The 15,968-nt window shown below is 47.4% G+C and overlaps 1 protein-coding gene across 4 annotated transcripts in view; it reads left to right on the plus strand.

Moving 5' to 3' along the window:
• Nucleotides 1-15,968, plus strand: part of LOC146839585 (uncharacterized) — a 241,904-nt gene that overhangs the window by 158,116 nt on the left and 67,820 nt on the right. For all 4 annotated transcript variants that reach the window (XM_085651660.1, XM_085651663.1, XM_085651662.1 and 1 more), the window contains exon 4: nt 3,030-3,084. In XM_085651660.1, coding sequence (XP_085507786.1) covers nt 3,030-3,084 — 55 coding nt within the window. The remainder of the gene's footprint in view (nt 1-3,029; nt 3,085-15,968) is intronic.

The following is a 15,968-nucleotide window of genomic DNA, read 5'->3' on the forward strand; positions in this document are numbered from 1 at the left end:
CCCCTGCAACCGTTTCAAAGCACCAGAGATTGCTCCCGCCCAGCCCCAATACACATCTGCCTGTCTGGGGAGGTGGTTACACCTCCCTGGGACAGGAAACCTATTGTCCAGGCCTCCCCTGCTGGAGTTTCGGTCAGCAGCAGGAGGCCAGACCCGTGTCTGTGGCAGAGGCATCCATTTTGTGATGCCAGGGCTCAGGAAAGTCCTACCGGGTTAGACCAGTGTGAACATGTCTCTCCCTCTAGAAGGGTGGAATGCTACCCCCGCCGCCAGAACTGGCGGGGGGGCGGTAGTATTCCAAAGCGTTTGACACCAAACACAACATGTTTCCATGCAGCCATCCCAAAGTTAGCATTTACAGCGAGGTTATAATGCACTTAAGAGTATATGGTCAGGCTGCACCACAAACAGCATCAGAGGAGGTACTCCGAACGCTGCAGAGGGTCTCTGCTCATGCAGGGGCACCCTGTCAGATAAAAACCAAGCACTCTGCCTTCAGGATTGTTAAGGCCTGCCATAGGAGTGTCTTATTTATTTTATATATGTGTGCAATGGTAGTGATATAGGTAGCCTATACCACTGTAAGGGTTGCAAGCACCACCTTACCCAGGCTGCAGTAGCAGACCTGTGGTGTCATTTTGGAGTGCTTCCCAGGGGTGGCATAATATATGCTTTAGCCCATGGTAGGCCTCTGAGGTACTTATGCCCTAGGTACATAGTATACCATATACTAGGAGCTTATAAGGCACTCCAGAATCCAATTGGAAATGTACCTAATGTACATGGAAACTATTTTACAGAGAAAGCAGATAGACTGGGCCCCGAATAGCAGAATCCCAGTCCAACTAAGTCATAAACCAGCAAAACACCAGGCAAAAAGCGGGGGCAACCATATAGTCAGATTCCACCTTCCTACACAGAGGTAGTCCACAACATTTTGCAGCTGTGGGAGACTCCTCAGATAGACCTTTACCACGCACGGGAATGCACACTACTCGAAAATCTGGGCCCTCCAGTATCTGATGCAAGGAGCATTAGGGGAGAAGTTTTGCTTGAGGTGGAACTATTTCTTTCTTTTGTGCTTGTCGAGGGCTAGGAAAATGACTGCCAACTTAGGACATTGTGTCACACTGGCATGCCCTGGAAGATCATATGCTCTTTCCCATGAATGTATTCTCCTTGAGGCCACTGTCCAAGAGAAATTCATTCAGCCTCATATCATACGCCTGTACGATATGCTCTGTAGAGCATCCACGATCTCCTCCAAAGAGATAGAACCGGCATTATGAACTATGAGTATAGAGTGTAGATTGGGTAGGACGAGCACTGCACAGCACACAAGTTATCATCATCATTTAAAAAAAAGATTTTTATTGCCATTTGTCAAAATAAACAATACAATAACAACCTTGAGGAGGAGAGCAGAGGAAATATGGAGTAGATCAGGGCAGGGAGGACATCAGGAATAACAATCAGGAACCAAGCCACAGTTACACAATCCTAATCAGGAAGCTATACACATTAAGCCGCTCATAACGTCCAGTATGTGCACATATTAAAGCACAGGTCCAGAATGTTTGAGCAAGAGTGACAGAGGCACATAATTAGGATCAGAACACAATTTGGGAGGATTATTTAACTTGCACAGGGAGACACTGAAAAAAAGGCATTAACAGCTGAAAAGTATCACATTGCGATTCAACAAACAGTACAGTGAGGCGATTGACAGTTACCCATCCCCATCTGGTCGTTCCCCATCCCCGGCTACATTCTCCTCAGGTGAATTAGAGTCCTTGCTGTTGAGAAAAGAGGCAAAGGGCTCCCATAGATCCCTGGGGCGGGAGCGCAATGGCATAAGTTCCCAAAAGTTAGACAATTGGTCCTGGCAATGTGCCACATCACTCAACTATGCTTTGAAGGAGGGAGCGGGCTTTCGCCCCCCGTGTATGGTGACCCTGCGTTTAGCCAGCAGGAGTAGCATGATGATGAGGTGCCAGCAAGAGCTGGGTGTGTCTTTAACACAACGCAAGAGGCCCGCCAATGGGATGAGGGGAGGTGAGTCTCCAGTGATCGTATGGATGGTGGCAAGCACCTCCGTCCAGAAGGATGCCACTTTGGGCACTTCCAGGAAAGGTGGATAAAGGAAGCCGGGGTAAGGTTGCAGCGCAAGTCATCCAGGGTCCGGGGCCAGCCCCATTTGAAGAGGTGCACTGGGGTACGATATAGGCGGTGTACACATTTAAAGTGGATGAACCTAAGTCTCAAGTTGGGGAGGGTAATTCCAATTGACCACTGCAGAAGGACCACGGAGCATCTGAAAGGGCCAGAGAGATGTCCTCCTCCCAAGCCACATGTTCCCTTGGGGAAACAACTGAAGAGGAACACTGCGTAGTATTGTAAAGATGACAAATCAGTTAATGGGGATACGGTGCTCCAGCGCCGGGGGCGAAGGGGTGGAAGGGAAGGTGTCAAGTAGAGCGCATCAAGTGGTGAGTAGTTGGTAATATAACAGTGCATCAAGAAGAGTAGGGGGTGGAGATGTCGCAGCATCAAACAATGGGAGGAGCTGGTCAGTTATCATCATCATTGAAAAGAGTGTCCACTGGGTAGGACTTGAGGGTTCTCAGTGACAAGCGCTGCATTGAATCCCCATTATCATCATTGCAAGGAGTGTAGACTGGGAAGGTCTTGAGGGTTCTCAGTGACCAGCGCTGCATTGAATCCCCATTATCATCATTGCAAGGAGTGTTGGATGGGGAGGTCTTGAGGGTTTCAAGGACAAGAGCTGCATTGAATCCCCATTATCATCATTGCAAGGAGTGTTGGATGGGGAGGTCTTGAGGGTTTCAAGGACAAGAGCTGCATAGAACCCAAGGGATCATCATCCTGGTAAGCAGGTTAGAACTGAGAGGATCCCAAAAACACTTGGGGTGATGGTAGATCACGGGATGCTGAAAGAGATAAAGGGAGATTAAAATATTCTCTTACTCATACTGGGCTCCCTCACGTGGTCTCTTCTTTTCATACAGGACCATTGTACTCAGACTATAGAAGCGAAGAATGCAGTCATCAAAGAGAAAGAAGGTAAGCGAAAGTCGGACTTTTCTAATTTGACCCGCTCTTCGTCCTTTTTCAGATGCTCATGTTCAACCTTTTACATTCATTGATGGCATTGGAGAGATTACCTTTCAAAGCTGGGTGTCCGCAAACTGTTACCATCATAGCCCCCCCTAGATGGGTTCCATGCGACAGACACTTCAAACACCCCTCATTCAGTGTCTGCCATCTTCTTCTGCATGGTATCTCTGAGACTTTGACTCTCCTCTCTTCTTCTCTGCATATATAATTCATTGGCTTCCCGTCCAATCCCTTGATATGATTTATTCTAATTTAGTCTCAGCATGCTCTTTTCTGCTGTGAGGTTCCTTGTTCAAACATTTCTTCTTTCTACACCCTGTGGTTTCCCATGACCCTTGCATCTATTTGATCCCACATTTCCAGCCCATCACTTGTTCTTACATAAGAATGCCAACCCTACTTTCCTCCCCACTTATGCTGCCATGTTCTTTGTCTTTTCTCTGTGGTCCCTGATCACCTTCTATGTCCTTCACCTTCCTCATTATTTTGTTGATAACTCTATGTCCCCTTGTCCCCTTAACTTTTGTCCCCATATCCTTTTCTTTTCCTTCTTGTAGCGGCTCTTTAATTCTACTTACTTGTGTCCCCTTCATTTACTTAGTTCCACCTCCAGTCCTCCCTCTGCTCTCTTGTGCTCCTCCATGTGCTTTCTTGTGGTCCTCCATATACTCACTTCTTTTCCTCTATGTGCTTCGCACAGCCTCTGCTCCTACGTGTGCCTCGCGTGGCCTCTGCTCCTCCGTGTGCCTCGCGTGGCCTCTGCTCCTCCGTGTGCCTCGCGCGGCCTCTGCTCTGTCATGTGCTCGTATGGCCTCTTCTCCTCCAAGTGCCTCGCACAGCCTCTGTTCCTCCATGTACCTCGCGCAGCCTCTGCCCCTCCAAGTGCCACACGTGGCCTCTGCTCCTCACCTCTGCTCCTCCATGTGCCTCATGCAGCCTCTTCTCCTCCATGTGCCTCACGCGGCCTCTGCTCCACTGTGTGCCTCACGCGGCCTCTGCTCCACTCTGTGCCTCACGCGGCCTCTGCTCCACTGTGTGCCTCACGCGGCCTCTGCTCCACCGTGTGCCTCACGTGGCCTCTGATTCACCGTGTGCCTCTTGCGGCCTCTGCTCCTCCATGTGCCTCGTGCGGCCTCTGCTCCTCCATGTGCCTCGCACGGCCTCTGCTCTTCCATGTGCAGCGCTAGGCTTCTGTTCCTCCATGTGCCTCTTGTGGCCTCTGCTCCTCCATGTGCCTCAAGCGGCATCTGGTCCTCCATGTGCCTCATGCAGCCTCTTCACCTCCATGTGCCTTGTGCGGCCTCTGCTCCTCCATGTGCCTCGTGCGGCCTGTGCTCTTCCGTGTGCCTAATGCAGCCTTTTCTCCTCCATGTGCCTAATGTAGCCTTTTCTCCTCCATGTGCCTAATGCGGCCTTTTCTCCTCCATGTGCCTCACGCAGTATCTGGTCCTCCATGTGCCTTGTGCAGCCTCTGCTCCTCCATGTGCCTCATGCGGCCTCTTCTCCTCCATGTGCCACGTGCGGCCTCTGCTCCTCCATGTGCCTCGTGCGGCCTGTGCTCCTCCATGTGCCTTGTGCGACCTTTTTATCCTACATATGCCTCACGCGGCATCTGGTCCTCCATGTGCCTTGTGCAGCCTCTGCTCCTCCATGTGCCTCACGCAGCCTCTGCTCCTCCATGTGCCTCAGGTGGCCTCTGCTCCTCCGTGAACCTCATGCAGCCTCTGCTCCTCCATGTTCCTCACGTGGCCTCTGCTCCTCCATGTGCCTCAGGTGGCCTCTGCTCCTCCATGTACCTCGTGCAGCCTCTGCTCCTCCATGTGCCTCACATGCCCTCTTCTCCTCCATGTGCCATGTGCGGCCTCTTCTCCTCCATGTGCCTCATGTTGCCTCTCCTCCTCCATGGTCCACACGCGGCCTGTACTCTTCCACTCGCCTCACACGGTCTCTTCTCCTCAATGTGCCTCACATGGCCTCTGCTCCTCCATGTGCCTCGTGAGGCCTCTGCTTCTCCAAGTACCTCAAGCAGCCTTTGCTCCTCCATGTACCTCGTGTGGCCTCTGCTCCTCCATGTGCCTCAAGCTGCCTCTGTTCCTCCATGTGCCTCACGCAGCCTCTGCTCCTCCATATGCCTCAAGCGGCCTCTGTTCCTCCATGTGTCTTGTGTGGCATCTGCTCTTCCATGTGCCTCATGCAGCCTCTGCTCCTCCATGTGCCTCAAGTGACCTCTGTTGCTACTTGAGCCTAACGCATCCTCTGCTCCTCCTGTGCCTAACGCGGCCTTTGCTCCTCCATGTGCCTCACGCGACCTTGGCTCCTCCGTGTACCTCGTGTGGCCTCTGCTCAGTCATGTGCTCATACGTCCTCTTCTCCCCCATGTACCTCGTGCGGCCTCTGCTCCTCTATGTGCCTCACGCAGCCTCTGCTCCTCCATGTGACTCACACAGCCTCTGTTGCTCCATGTGCCTCACGTGGCCTCTGCTCCTCCATGTGACTCACGCAGCTCTGCTCATCCTTGTGACTCACACGGCCTCTGCTCCTCCATGTACCTTGTGCGGCCTCTGCTCCTCCATGTGCCATGTGTGTCCTCTGCTCCTCCATGTATCTCATGCGGCCTCTGCTCCTCCATGTACCTCGTGCGGCTTCTACTCCTCCGTGTACCTCATGTGGCCTGCTTCATCTTCAAAACCGGCTGCATCACGTACCAGGCCTTCAGTAACAAACCCCCAACATACCTGACCAAGAAACCTGCTATCTTAGCAGACAAGCCCTCAATCCAAAGAACCTCTTGAGCAGTGGTGTATCAGAGCACAAATTTTGGGGGCGGTGACCCTACCCCCCTTACCTGCGGCCGAAAGGGGCGCAAATGCAGTAATCGATCCCCAGCACTTCACCCCCCCTTAAGGCCGCTGCGGGCGGCAAAGAAAGTACCCTCAATGTAATAGTAACCAGTGGTCCAAATGGTCAGTGAACAAGGTTCTCAAGCTCTGTCGCGATGGTCCGTGTCAGAGGCAAGGGGTGGTTGTGAATGCGAAGAAAGTGCGGTCCGTGTTCGATGGTGCTGACTCTTTGGACCACTGGTTACTATTACATTGAGGGTACTTCCTTTATTCCACGTCCTAACACGGACCAGAAGTTTAGCGGAACCCATATTATCTTGGCGGGAGTACAGCACCCTTTGACCACCCTGAAGAAGCCCATGTTTGGGCGAAACACGTTGGCTGTGCATCTATGAAAAATCCAGCATTTCTAGAATAAAGACACACCAAGGCTGCAAACAACAAAGTGGACTCTTTTTTTCATTAACTCGCCCCTTTTCATCTACTGTATATACATGTTGCCTCTCATACCCCTTGTATGAATTTTTTTAATTTATGGTCATGTGGCAGCTGGCCATTTGAGGTGGGCAATATTCCAGAAGAATAGTGACTAGACTGGGCGGTGCAATCCTCCTGAAAACCCGGCTGCCTTTTCTATTAGTAGTTCTTTGGAAGGCATACAATTTTGACACATTCCCAGGTTTAAGTCTTGGTAAATCTAATAATGCACCAAAAAGCATAGGTAGATGTGTGGGAACACCCATGCTCCATTCATGTAACACTTTTCCGGCGCAGTAACGCAAGGCAATGACTTGCGCTGCCGTGCGTTACTCCAGAATTACCAAGTCGTGCAGATAAGACAACGCCGGACTCAAAATGGGAAATTGCAGGATGGGAAATTGACCCCTGGAGAAGATTCGTAGTTCATTCTCTACGGAGAGGCACCGATTGAGGGGTTTGTGGTGTACCTAGAAGAGTGATTCCAAAATAAGGCCAAAGTGTCCTGGTGCTTGCACCATGGCTCAGCTCTGTTTCACTAAACAGTTCTGTTCCCTGGGTAGGTTATGATTAAGGCTTCCTGTTTTCTGTTTTTACTGATTTTTACAGATAAATACAGACAGAAAACACTGTCTTTCCTGTCTGTATTTATTTGTAAAAGCGTGAAAATACTGATAATTTGGCTTCTTTTGAGTGATTGACCATGCTGAGATTAATGACTTTCAGGCCAATAGCTGTACACAATGGCAGTACGTTAGGCTACAAAGCTCAATGTGATGTGCTTAAATTTGCATATCTCAACATGTATATGTGCTATTATAGTATGTTATTAATGTGGGTTTATTATTTTATTATTTTTGGCTAGTAATGTGCTGAAATCTGACATGCATCAAGGTATGTGTCCAAAGTTTATCCGTTATATAAATGCAGAAATATACTAGTTATCGCCTCATCTGCTCACAATACACAAAATAAATATGGATAAACACCAATAAGATGGCCGAAAAATAAATATGGATAAAAACAGACGGAAATGTTCAAAAAATAAATACCATAAATCCGGGAGCCTTAGTTATGATAAATAACAAAGCTCTCTGATTCTACCTTCCCTTCTGGACCAGCACGGCTCTGAACCCCTTGTCCAGGATTTTCAGACGTTTTTGCGAAGCCTGGGGCAAAAACCTAATACAGACCCCCCTGGTGGCTGCTTCTGTGTTTGTCAGGTCCTATAAGCACTTGCTTGTAAACATTTAAAAAAAAAGAAATCTGTGGAAAGAGAAAACGTAGCACCTGGTGCCATCTAGTGGTGTGGACGTATCAGTGTCCTCGTTATTCATGAAGATGGCAGGTTTGCCTCAAATTAAAAATCTATTAATATATTTTGCTAAAAGAGTGTGGGGCCATGGAAAGTGGGGGCCGGGGACATAATGCTCCCTTTCCCCAATAGCCCCCCTTTGATAAAGTGCCGACTAAAGCCTGAAGACTTTGACACAGGAGTCCTGAACAGACCAGGGCCTCAAACGTTTCACCAGTACAAACGATCTCGGTTTGCTGCTGCTTGAAGAACATGGTTAAAGTTAAAGGGGCCACCGTGAATCAGAGCCAGCTCAGAGTTTGTATAGGTTAAACTGAGTCACAGAAAAGAGCTCACCTGGTCTGGCTAGCGAGGACCTACCAGAGCACAGCACAGCCTGGTCCTTGGGCCCCAGCACTGCTTGGTCCTTGGGCCCCAGCACTGCTTGGTCCTTGGGCCCCAGCAGAGCCTGGTCCTTGGGCCCCAGCAGAACCTGGTCCTTGGGCCCCAGCACAGCCTGGTCCTTGGGCCCCAGCACAGCCTGCCCCTTGGGCCCCAGCACAGCCTGGTCCTTGGGCCCCAGCACAGCCTAGTCCTTGGGCCCCAGCACAGCCTGGTCCTTGGGCCCCAGCAGAGCCTGGTCCTTGGGCCCCAGCACAGCCTGGTCCTTGGGCCCCGCACAGCCTGGTCCTTGGGCCCCAGCACAGCCTGGTGCTTGGGCCCCAGCGCAGCCTGGTCCTTGGGCCCCAGCGCAGCCCGGTCCTTGGGCCCCAGCGCAGCCTGGTCCTTGGGCCCCAGCACAGCCTGGTCCTTGGGCCCCAGCAGAGCCTGGTCCTTGGGCCCCAGCAGAGTCTGGTCCTTGGGCCCCAGCAGAGCCTGGTCCTTGGGCCCCAGCACAGCCTGGTCCTTGGGCCCCAGCACAGCCTGGTCCTTGGGCCCCAGCAGAGCTGCCGCGACAGAAGATCTAAATTCACTGATTAACAATAAGAAGGAATGAGGGCCCTATGTATCAATGCATTTCTCCATAGACACAGAATAGGGGAACCCTTTGACCCTTCAGGTCCAAGGTTCTTCACTTATCCTGGATTCCCATGAACTGTGCAAGAGTCGAGCAGCAAATGTCACTTGATAACGTCTGGATTTCCACAGTCTCTTTTTGCTAGAGGACGGCTGTATTAAAAGAAAATCTAAATAAAAAACATATATATCATTTCTGCTGCCTTTTATGCATGCACCAGGGCACAAGGTATGGGGCCAGATTTATTAATATTTGGCGCAGCGCAACGCAGCAAGATAACTTGCGTCACTGCATCAAATGGAGAGGGCAGGAATGCACCACATTAACCAAGATATGGCGCACTCCTGCTCTCTCCCTACTCTGGTGCACCAGGTGCTGCCTAGCGCCAATGCAGGCACCCTTGCGCCTCGGTGCAAGGGGGCCTGCACGGCAGACAGGATTGTTTTTGTGCAAGAAGGAGCCCCTTCCTGTACAAAACAATCCTTAGAGGCATTGTCCTCTTTCTAAGTGTGCCGCAGAAAGTGGAAACAATGAGGAGAAATAAAGACATATCTCCTCCATGTTCCTCTTTCAAAGTGTGCCGCAGAAAGTGTTAACAATGAGGAGAAATAAAGACATATCTCCTCCTTGTTCCTCTTTGTAATGTGCCGCAGAAAGTGAAAACAATGAGGAGAAATAAAGACATATCTCCTCCTTGTTCCTCTTTCTAAGTGTGCCGCAGAAAGTGTTAACAATGAGGAGAAATAAAGACATATCTCCTCCTTGTTCCTCTTTCTAAGTGTGCCGCAGAAAGTGGAAACAATGAGGAGAAATAAAGACATATCTCCTCCTTGTTCCTCTTTCTAAGTGTGCCGCAGAAAGTGGAAACAATGAGGAGAAATAAAGACATATCTCCTCCTTGTTCCTCTTTCTAAGTGTGCCGCAGAAAGTGTTAACAATAAGGAGAAATAAAGACATATCTCCTCCTTGTTCCTCTTTCTAAGTGTGCCGCAGAAAGTGGAAACAATGCGGAGAAATAAAGACATATCTCCTCCTTGTTCCTCTTTGTAATGTGCCGCAGAAAGTGGAAACAATGAGGAGAAATAAAGACATATCTCCTCCTTGTTCCTCTTTCTAAGTGTGCCGCAGAAAGTGTTAACAATGAGGAGAAATAAAGACATATCTCCTCCTTGTTCCTCTTTCTAAGGGTGCCGCAGAAAGTGGAAACAATGAGGAGAAATAAAGACATATCTCCTCCTTGTTCCTCTTTCTAAGTGTGCCGCAGAAAGTGTTAACAATGAGGAGAAATAAAGACATATCTCCTCCTTGTTCCTCTTTGTAATGTGCCGCAGAAAGTGGAAACAATGAGGAGAAATAAAGACATATCTCCTCCTTGTTCCTCTTTCTAAGGGTGCCGCAGAAAGTGGAAACAATGAGGAGAAATAAAGACATATCTCCTCCTTGTTCCTCTTTCTAAGTGTGCCGCAAAAAGTGGAAACAATGAGGAGAAATAAAGACATATCTCCTCCTTGTTCCTCTTTCTAAGTGTGCCGCAGAAAGTGGAAACAATGAGGAGAAATAAAGACATATCTCCTCCTTGTTCCTCTTTCTAAGTGTGCCGCAGAAAGTGGAAACAATGCGGAGAAATAAAGACATATCTCCTCCTTGTTCCTCTTTGTAATGTGCCGCAGAAAGTGGAAACAATGAGGAGAAATAAAGACATATCTCCTCCTTGTTCCTCTTTCTAAGTGTGCCGCAGAAAGTGTTAACAATGAGGAGAAATAAAGACATATCTCCTCCTTGTTCCTCTTTCTAAGGGTGCCGCAGAAAGTGGAAACAATGAGGAGAAATAAAGACATATCTCCTCCTTGTTCCTCTTTCTAAGTGTGCCGCAGAAAGTGTTAACAATGAGGAGAAATAAAGACATATCTCCTCCTTGTTCCTCTTTCTAAGTGTGCCGCAGAAAGTGTTAACAATGAGGAGAAATAAAGACATATCTCCTCCTTGTTCCTCTTTCTAAGTGTGCCGCAGAAAGTGGAAACAATGAGGAGAAATAAAGACATATCTCCTCCTTGTTCCTCTTTCTAAGTGTGCCGCAGAAAGTGTTAACAATGAGGAGAAATAAAGAAATATCTCCTCCTTGTTCCTCTTTCTAAGTGTGCCACAAAAAGTGGAAACAATGAGGAGAAATAAAGACATATCTCCTCCTTGTTCCTCTTTCTAAGTGTGCCGCAGAAAGTGGAAACAATGCGGAGAAATAAAGACATATCTCCTCCTTGTTCCTCTTTGTAATGTGCCGCAGAAAGTGGAAACAATGAGGAGAAATAAAGACATATCTCCTCCTTGTTCCTCTTTCTAAGTGTGCCGCAGAAAGTGTTAACAATGAGGAGAAATAAAGACATATCTCCTCCTTGTTCCTCTTTCTAAGTGTGCCGCAAAAAGTGGAAACAATGAGGAGAAATAAAGACATATCTCCTCCTTGTTCCTCTTTCTAAGTGTGCCGCAGAAAGTGTTAACAATGAGGAGAAATAAAGACATATCTCCTCCTTGTTCCTCTTTCTAAGGGTGCCGCAGAAAGTGTTAACAATGAGGAGAAATAAAGACATATCTCCTCCTTGTTCCTCTTTCTAAGTGTGCCGCAGAAAGTGTTAACAATGAGGAGAAATAAAGACATATCTCCTCCTTGTTCCTCTTTCTAAGTGTGCCGCAGAAAGTGTTAACAATGAGGAGAAATAAAGACATATCTCCTCCTTGTTCCTCTTTCTAAGTGTGCCGCAAAAAGTGGAAACAATGAGGAGAAATAAAGACATATCTCCTCCTTGTTCCTCTTTCTAAGTGTGCCGCAGAAAGTGTTAACAATGAGGAGAAATAAAGACATATCTCCTCCTTGTTCCTCTTTCTAAGGGTGCCGCAGAAAGTGTTAACAATGAGGAGAAATAAAGACATATCTCCTCCTTGTTCCTCTTTGTAAGGGTGCCGCAGAAAGTGGAAACAATGAGGAGAAATGAAGACATATCTCCTCCTTGTTCCTCTTCCTAAGTGTGCCACAGAAAGTGGAAACACTGAGGAGAAATAAAGACATATCTGCTCCTTGTTCCTCTTTCTAAGTGTGCCACAGAAAGTGGAAACAATGAGGAGAAATAAAGAAATATCTCCTCCTTGTTTCTCTTTCTAAGGGTGCCGCAGAAAGTGGAAACAATGAGGAGAAATAAAGACATATCTCCTCCTTGTTCCTCTTCCTAAGTGTGCCACAGAAAGTGGAAACAATGAGGAGAAATAAAGACATATCTGCTCCTTGTTCCTCTTTCTAAGTGTGCCACAGAAAGTGGAAACAATGAGGAGAAATAAAGACATATCTCCTCCTTGTTCCTCTTTGTAATGTGCCGCAGAAAGTGGAAACAATGAGGAGAAATAAAGACATATCTCCTCCTTGTTCCTCTTTCTAAGGGTGCCGCAGAAAGTGGAAACAATGAGGAGAAATAAAGACATATCTCCTCCTTGTTCCTCTTTCTAAGTGTGCCGCAAAAAGTGGAAACAATGAGGAGAAATAAAGACATATCTCCTCCTTGTTCCTCTTTCTAAGTGTGCCGCAGAAAGTGGAAACAATGAGGAGAAATAAAGACATATCTCCTCCTTGTTCCTCTTTCTAAGTGTGCCACAAAAAGTGGAAACAATGAGGAGAAATAAAGACATATCTCCTCCTTGTGTCTCTATCAGGAAGGCGTACACTTTTGACACATTCCCAGGTTTACTAGTCTTGGTATATCTGGTAATGCACACATGCTCCAGCCATGAAACACTTTCTTGTCACAGAGTACCACAAGGTAGAGACTTGTGCTGCCGTGTGTTACTCTAGACTTCCCAAGCCATGCAGAGCCATGCAAGGTGGTTTTGTGTGGCTCGGTAAATCTTACTCAAGGATTGCGTTGCCCTTGCGTCACCTTGCGTGACACAAGGGTAAGCCAATCCTCTAATAAATATGGCCCTGATGTTTGCTAGCTCGTGTTGCTTTTTGCACATGATGTGCACAGAAATGTTTGTGAATCAGCCAAAGGGTACATTCTGCTCACAAGTGCAATATGCCCAGATATTGCTTGTCTCGCATTGCTCTCAGGTTGCTTCACACAGTGGCGGCTTCTCCTCTATGGCAGAGGAGCATCGCCCCACTGTTTTTGAGCAGTGCATAGTAAAGGAAATATAGAATGCTAATAACCTTGAGTGATTATCATTTTATATTTCTTCTGTGGGTGGGCGGGGCTTCTCTACTCTCGGAGTAGGGCAAGGGCAGAGGGGTTTGCCCAATCCTAAGTGTGCAATGACCTCTTGGGCCACTCAAACCAGTCATGTGCACTCTCCCCTTTCTCCATGCTGGCTGCATTACAGCCTGCGTGGACAACATGCCCAGACCCCCATTCCCTGGTTGTGCGTCGAACCAGGACACGCATTGCAGCAATATAATGGGTCAGGAGATCCTGGGTGCTTACCAATCACAATGCTGCACTACAGCGTTGTGCTGGGTCAGGGAGTCTGGTTGTTCTTCCGGGCTTCCTGCTCCTCGAGTCCCACGAGGAGAGTGGGAGCAGAGACGCGGGACCCACAGGCAAGGTAAGTGTATATTTCTATTTATTTATTTATAAAATTGTGCAAGCCACTGCACCCCCCTGTTCCGCCACCCGCGAGTAATGTCGGCCGCCACTAGCTTCACAGGGTCTGCTCTTGATGTCTGGTTTATGAGGAGGGCAGTAGGAAGCAGGGGCACTTAGGCCTTAGACAACATTAAAAAGGAACAGATGGTAAAACCATGCAGTAGTTGACAGTGGAACCCTACAGAAGCTAGCACCTAACCTGCTATCCCCACCTTTGTATAGGCAATGGGAAATACCCCAAATACGTGTGCATACAGTGTAAGCACCCACTGTCACGGTGCAGTCCACAACAGGACTTAACAAAGTTTAACAAAAACAAAGCAGTTGGTGCACCACCTTATGAACAATGTCACAAAATTACAAAATCTGCATCCAAGGCTGTTCTTCAAGTCATCCTCTTTATTTAATTACAATTTAATTCAAACGTATCAAAAACCGTGTTGAGTAGACCAGCCAACGCGTTCCATCCAAAACATTGGCCTTCTTCAGGGCATATGCGAGGTGCTCCTAACATTTGGCATCAAAATACCCGTAGCAATTTTGAATAAACAGCATATGGATATGGCTGTAGAATGGACAACTGGATCACTCTGTATATGTTTTAAATTGAATAAAAATGGCTATGTCCTATTAATAGATGCTGGACTTCCATACTGCGTCCAAATATAGAGAACCGCCTGGTCACACACACCTAAGGTGGGCCAAAGCAGATGAAATCAACAGTTCCGCACCATGATAAGTGCAAAATCAGGAACGCCGTGTCGGCTCCGTCCGATATATGGTCAGGAAAAAAAGGAACAGATGGTATTTGCACCCATTTTAGCATGAGTGCAGATTCCGAGCTGAGGGCAAATTGCGCCCTCTCGCAGTTTGCACTTGCTTTTAACCCAGCTGTTATTTACGAACACAGATTGTGAAAACTTTTAAAATATTGTGGGCAAAACACGCACGTTTGCATGCGTTATTCCCTATTTTTGCACCGATACGTACATCATGCACAAAACTCGAAAACATCCAACAAAACGTTTATGTCCTACTGGGTGTCCTTGATCCGATAATGTATATGACCGCCAATTGCTTGATTTATTGCTCACCTTGGCCTGTAAAGTGGTTTTGTGTAAATGGAAGAGCGCCTCTGAGGTGTCCTTTAAGATATGGCAAGAATGGTTATCCTTTCTAAGAGGAGCTGACAACCCTGCTCTGCATTCCTCCCCATGGCGCGCTTCCCATAAGAAGCTTTGGAAGTCTCTTGATGCCTAATCATTTTCATTTGATCCTCCATGACGTGTTACAGTCATGTCTACTGGTTAATGGCGAAGTAGACTTTACTTGTCGTGTACTTTATAATGTAAGGGGAGGGGAACAAGGGTGGAGTAATCATCCCTAAAGGGATATATTTTTAATGAACTATACGGAAATGTATACAAGTAGGGGTTTGAATCCAAGGACCAGGATAAGGATATTGTATGTGCAGCATTGTGCATGTAGCAATCGTTTTCAATTCGAACTTTACATTCAGATCTCATGGTACGTGTTCTATGTACTTCACGAAATACTGTATTACCCTGCCTTTATTTACTATTATTTGTAATGTCAACGTATGCAATTCAGTTTATGTAGTCCTTTCTTTCTTTTTTTCTTACGTTCTTTTCCTTTCTTTCAATAAAAATGATTTGAATTAAAAAAAAAAATCATTCTCGGGGTGAGTTTTTGCACTCGGTCTTTGCACTGGCAAAAAAAGACCCCCCTAAATCAGCCTTCGAGTCAGAGTATATATCCTGGCAGTAATCTTTCACAGTTCCCATAAACGGCGCTGTGAATAGAGAGAATAGTTTGAGAATGATGCCTTGTTGGATTGGTAGCCAGTGCTGAGTGCCTAAATAGGCTGCACTTGGCAGGAACGAGAGGCACCGATGTTCCTACAGGCTGCTTGATTTTGGGTGGATTGGAAAAGAAAAAGAAATCTGGTTTTAATGCCTTCATATAGGTGTCAAAAGACACAAAAATGATGGACAGAATGCAGAACAAATCAAACATTCAAGCCCAGTCAAGAGATCTGGGTTAAAGCCATCATTCTTTTGCTCACCATGCCACCCCAGTTCAGACATGGCCATATGCAAATCAGTCTTGACTCTGTGCCTCATGGGAACAGTCCAGAGTGAACTGCCAAGCCAGGTCCTCCCTGGACCGGAAACAAGCATCCTGGGATTGGTTTCTGGGTATTACCCTTCATCCCCAGGGGAGGCGGAAATGTATGCATTTTTCCTCGTTTTTTCCTCTTTCTATGCGTGCAGCATTCTGCAGCACGCATAGAAAGGGGAAATTACCTCTGGTGATTGTTTATGTACAGGAAGGCATCCCTTCCTTCACATAAACTGTCCTTTAAATAAAGACGTTTTACAAGTTCCATGTGTGCTAATGCAGCTCACATAGAAGTTGTAAAACACCATTTCTGATTGTTTATGTGCAGGCAGGGGACCCTTCCTGCACATAAACAATCATCCCCGTGACGCAGGCATCCTTGAACCATGCTGCAAGGGTGCCTGTGTCGGCGCATGGCAGCAATTTGAGCACCT

Source organism: Triturus cristatus, chromosome 4_1 (genome assembly GCF_964204655.1).
Source record: "Triturus cristatus chromosome 4_1, aTriCri1.1, whole genome shotgun sequence".
Lineage (NCBI taxonomy): Eukaryota > Metazoa > Chordata > Amphibia > Caudata > Salamandridae > Triturus > Triturus cristatus.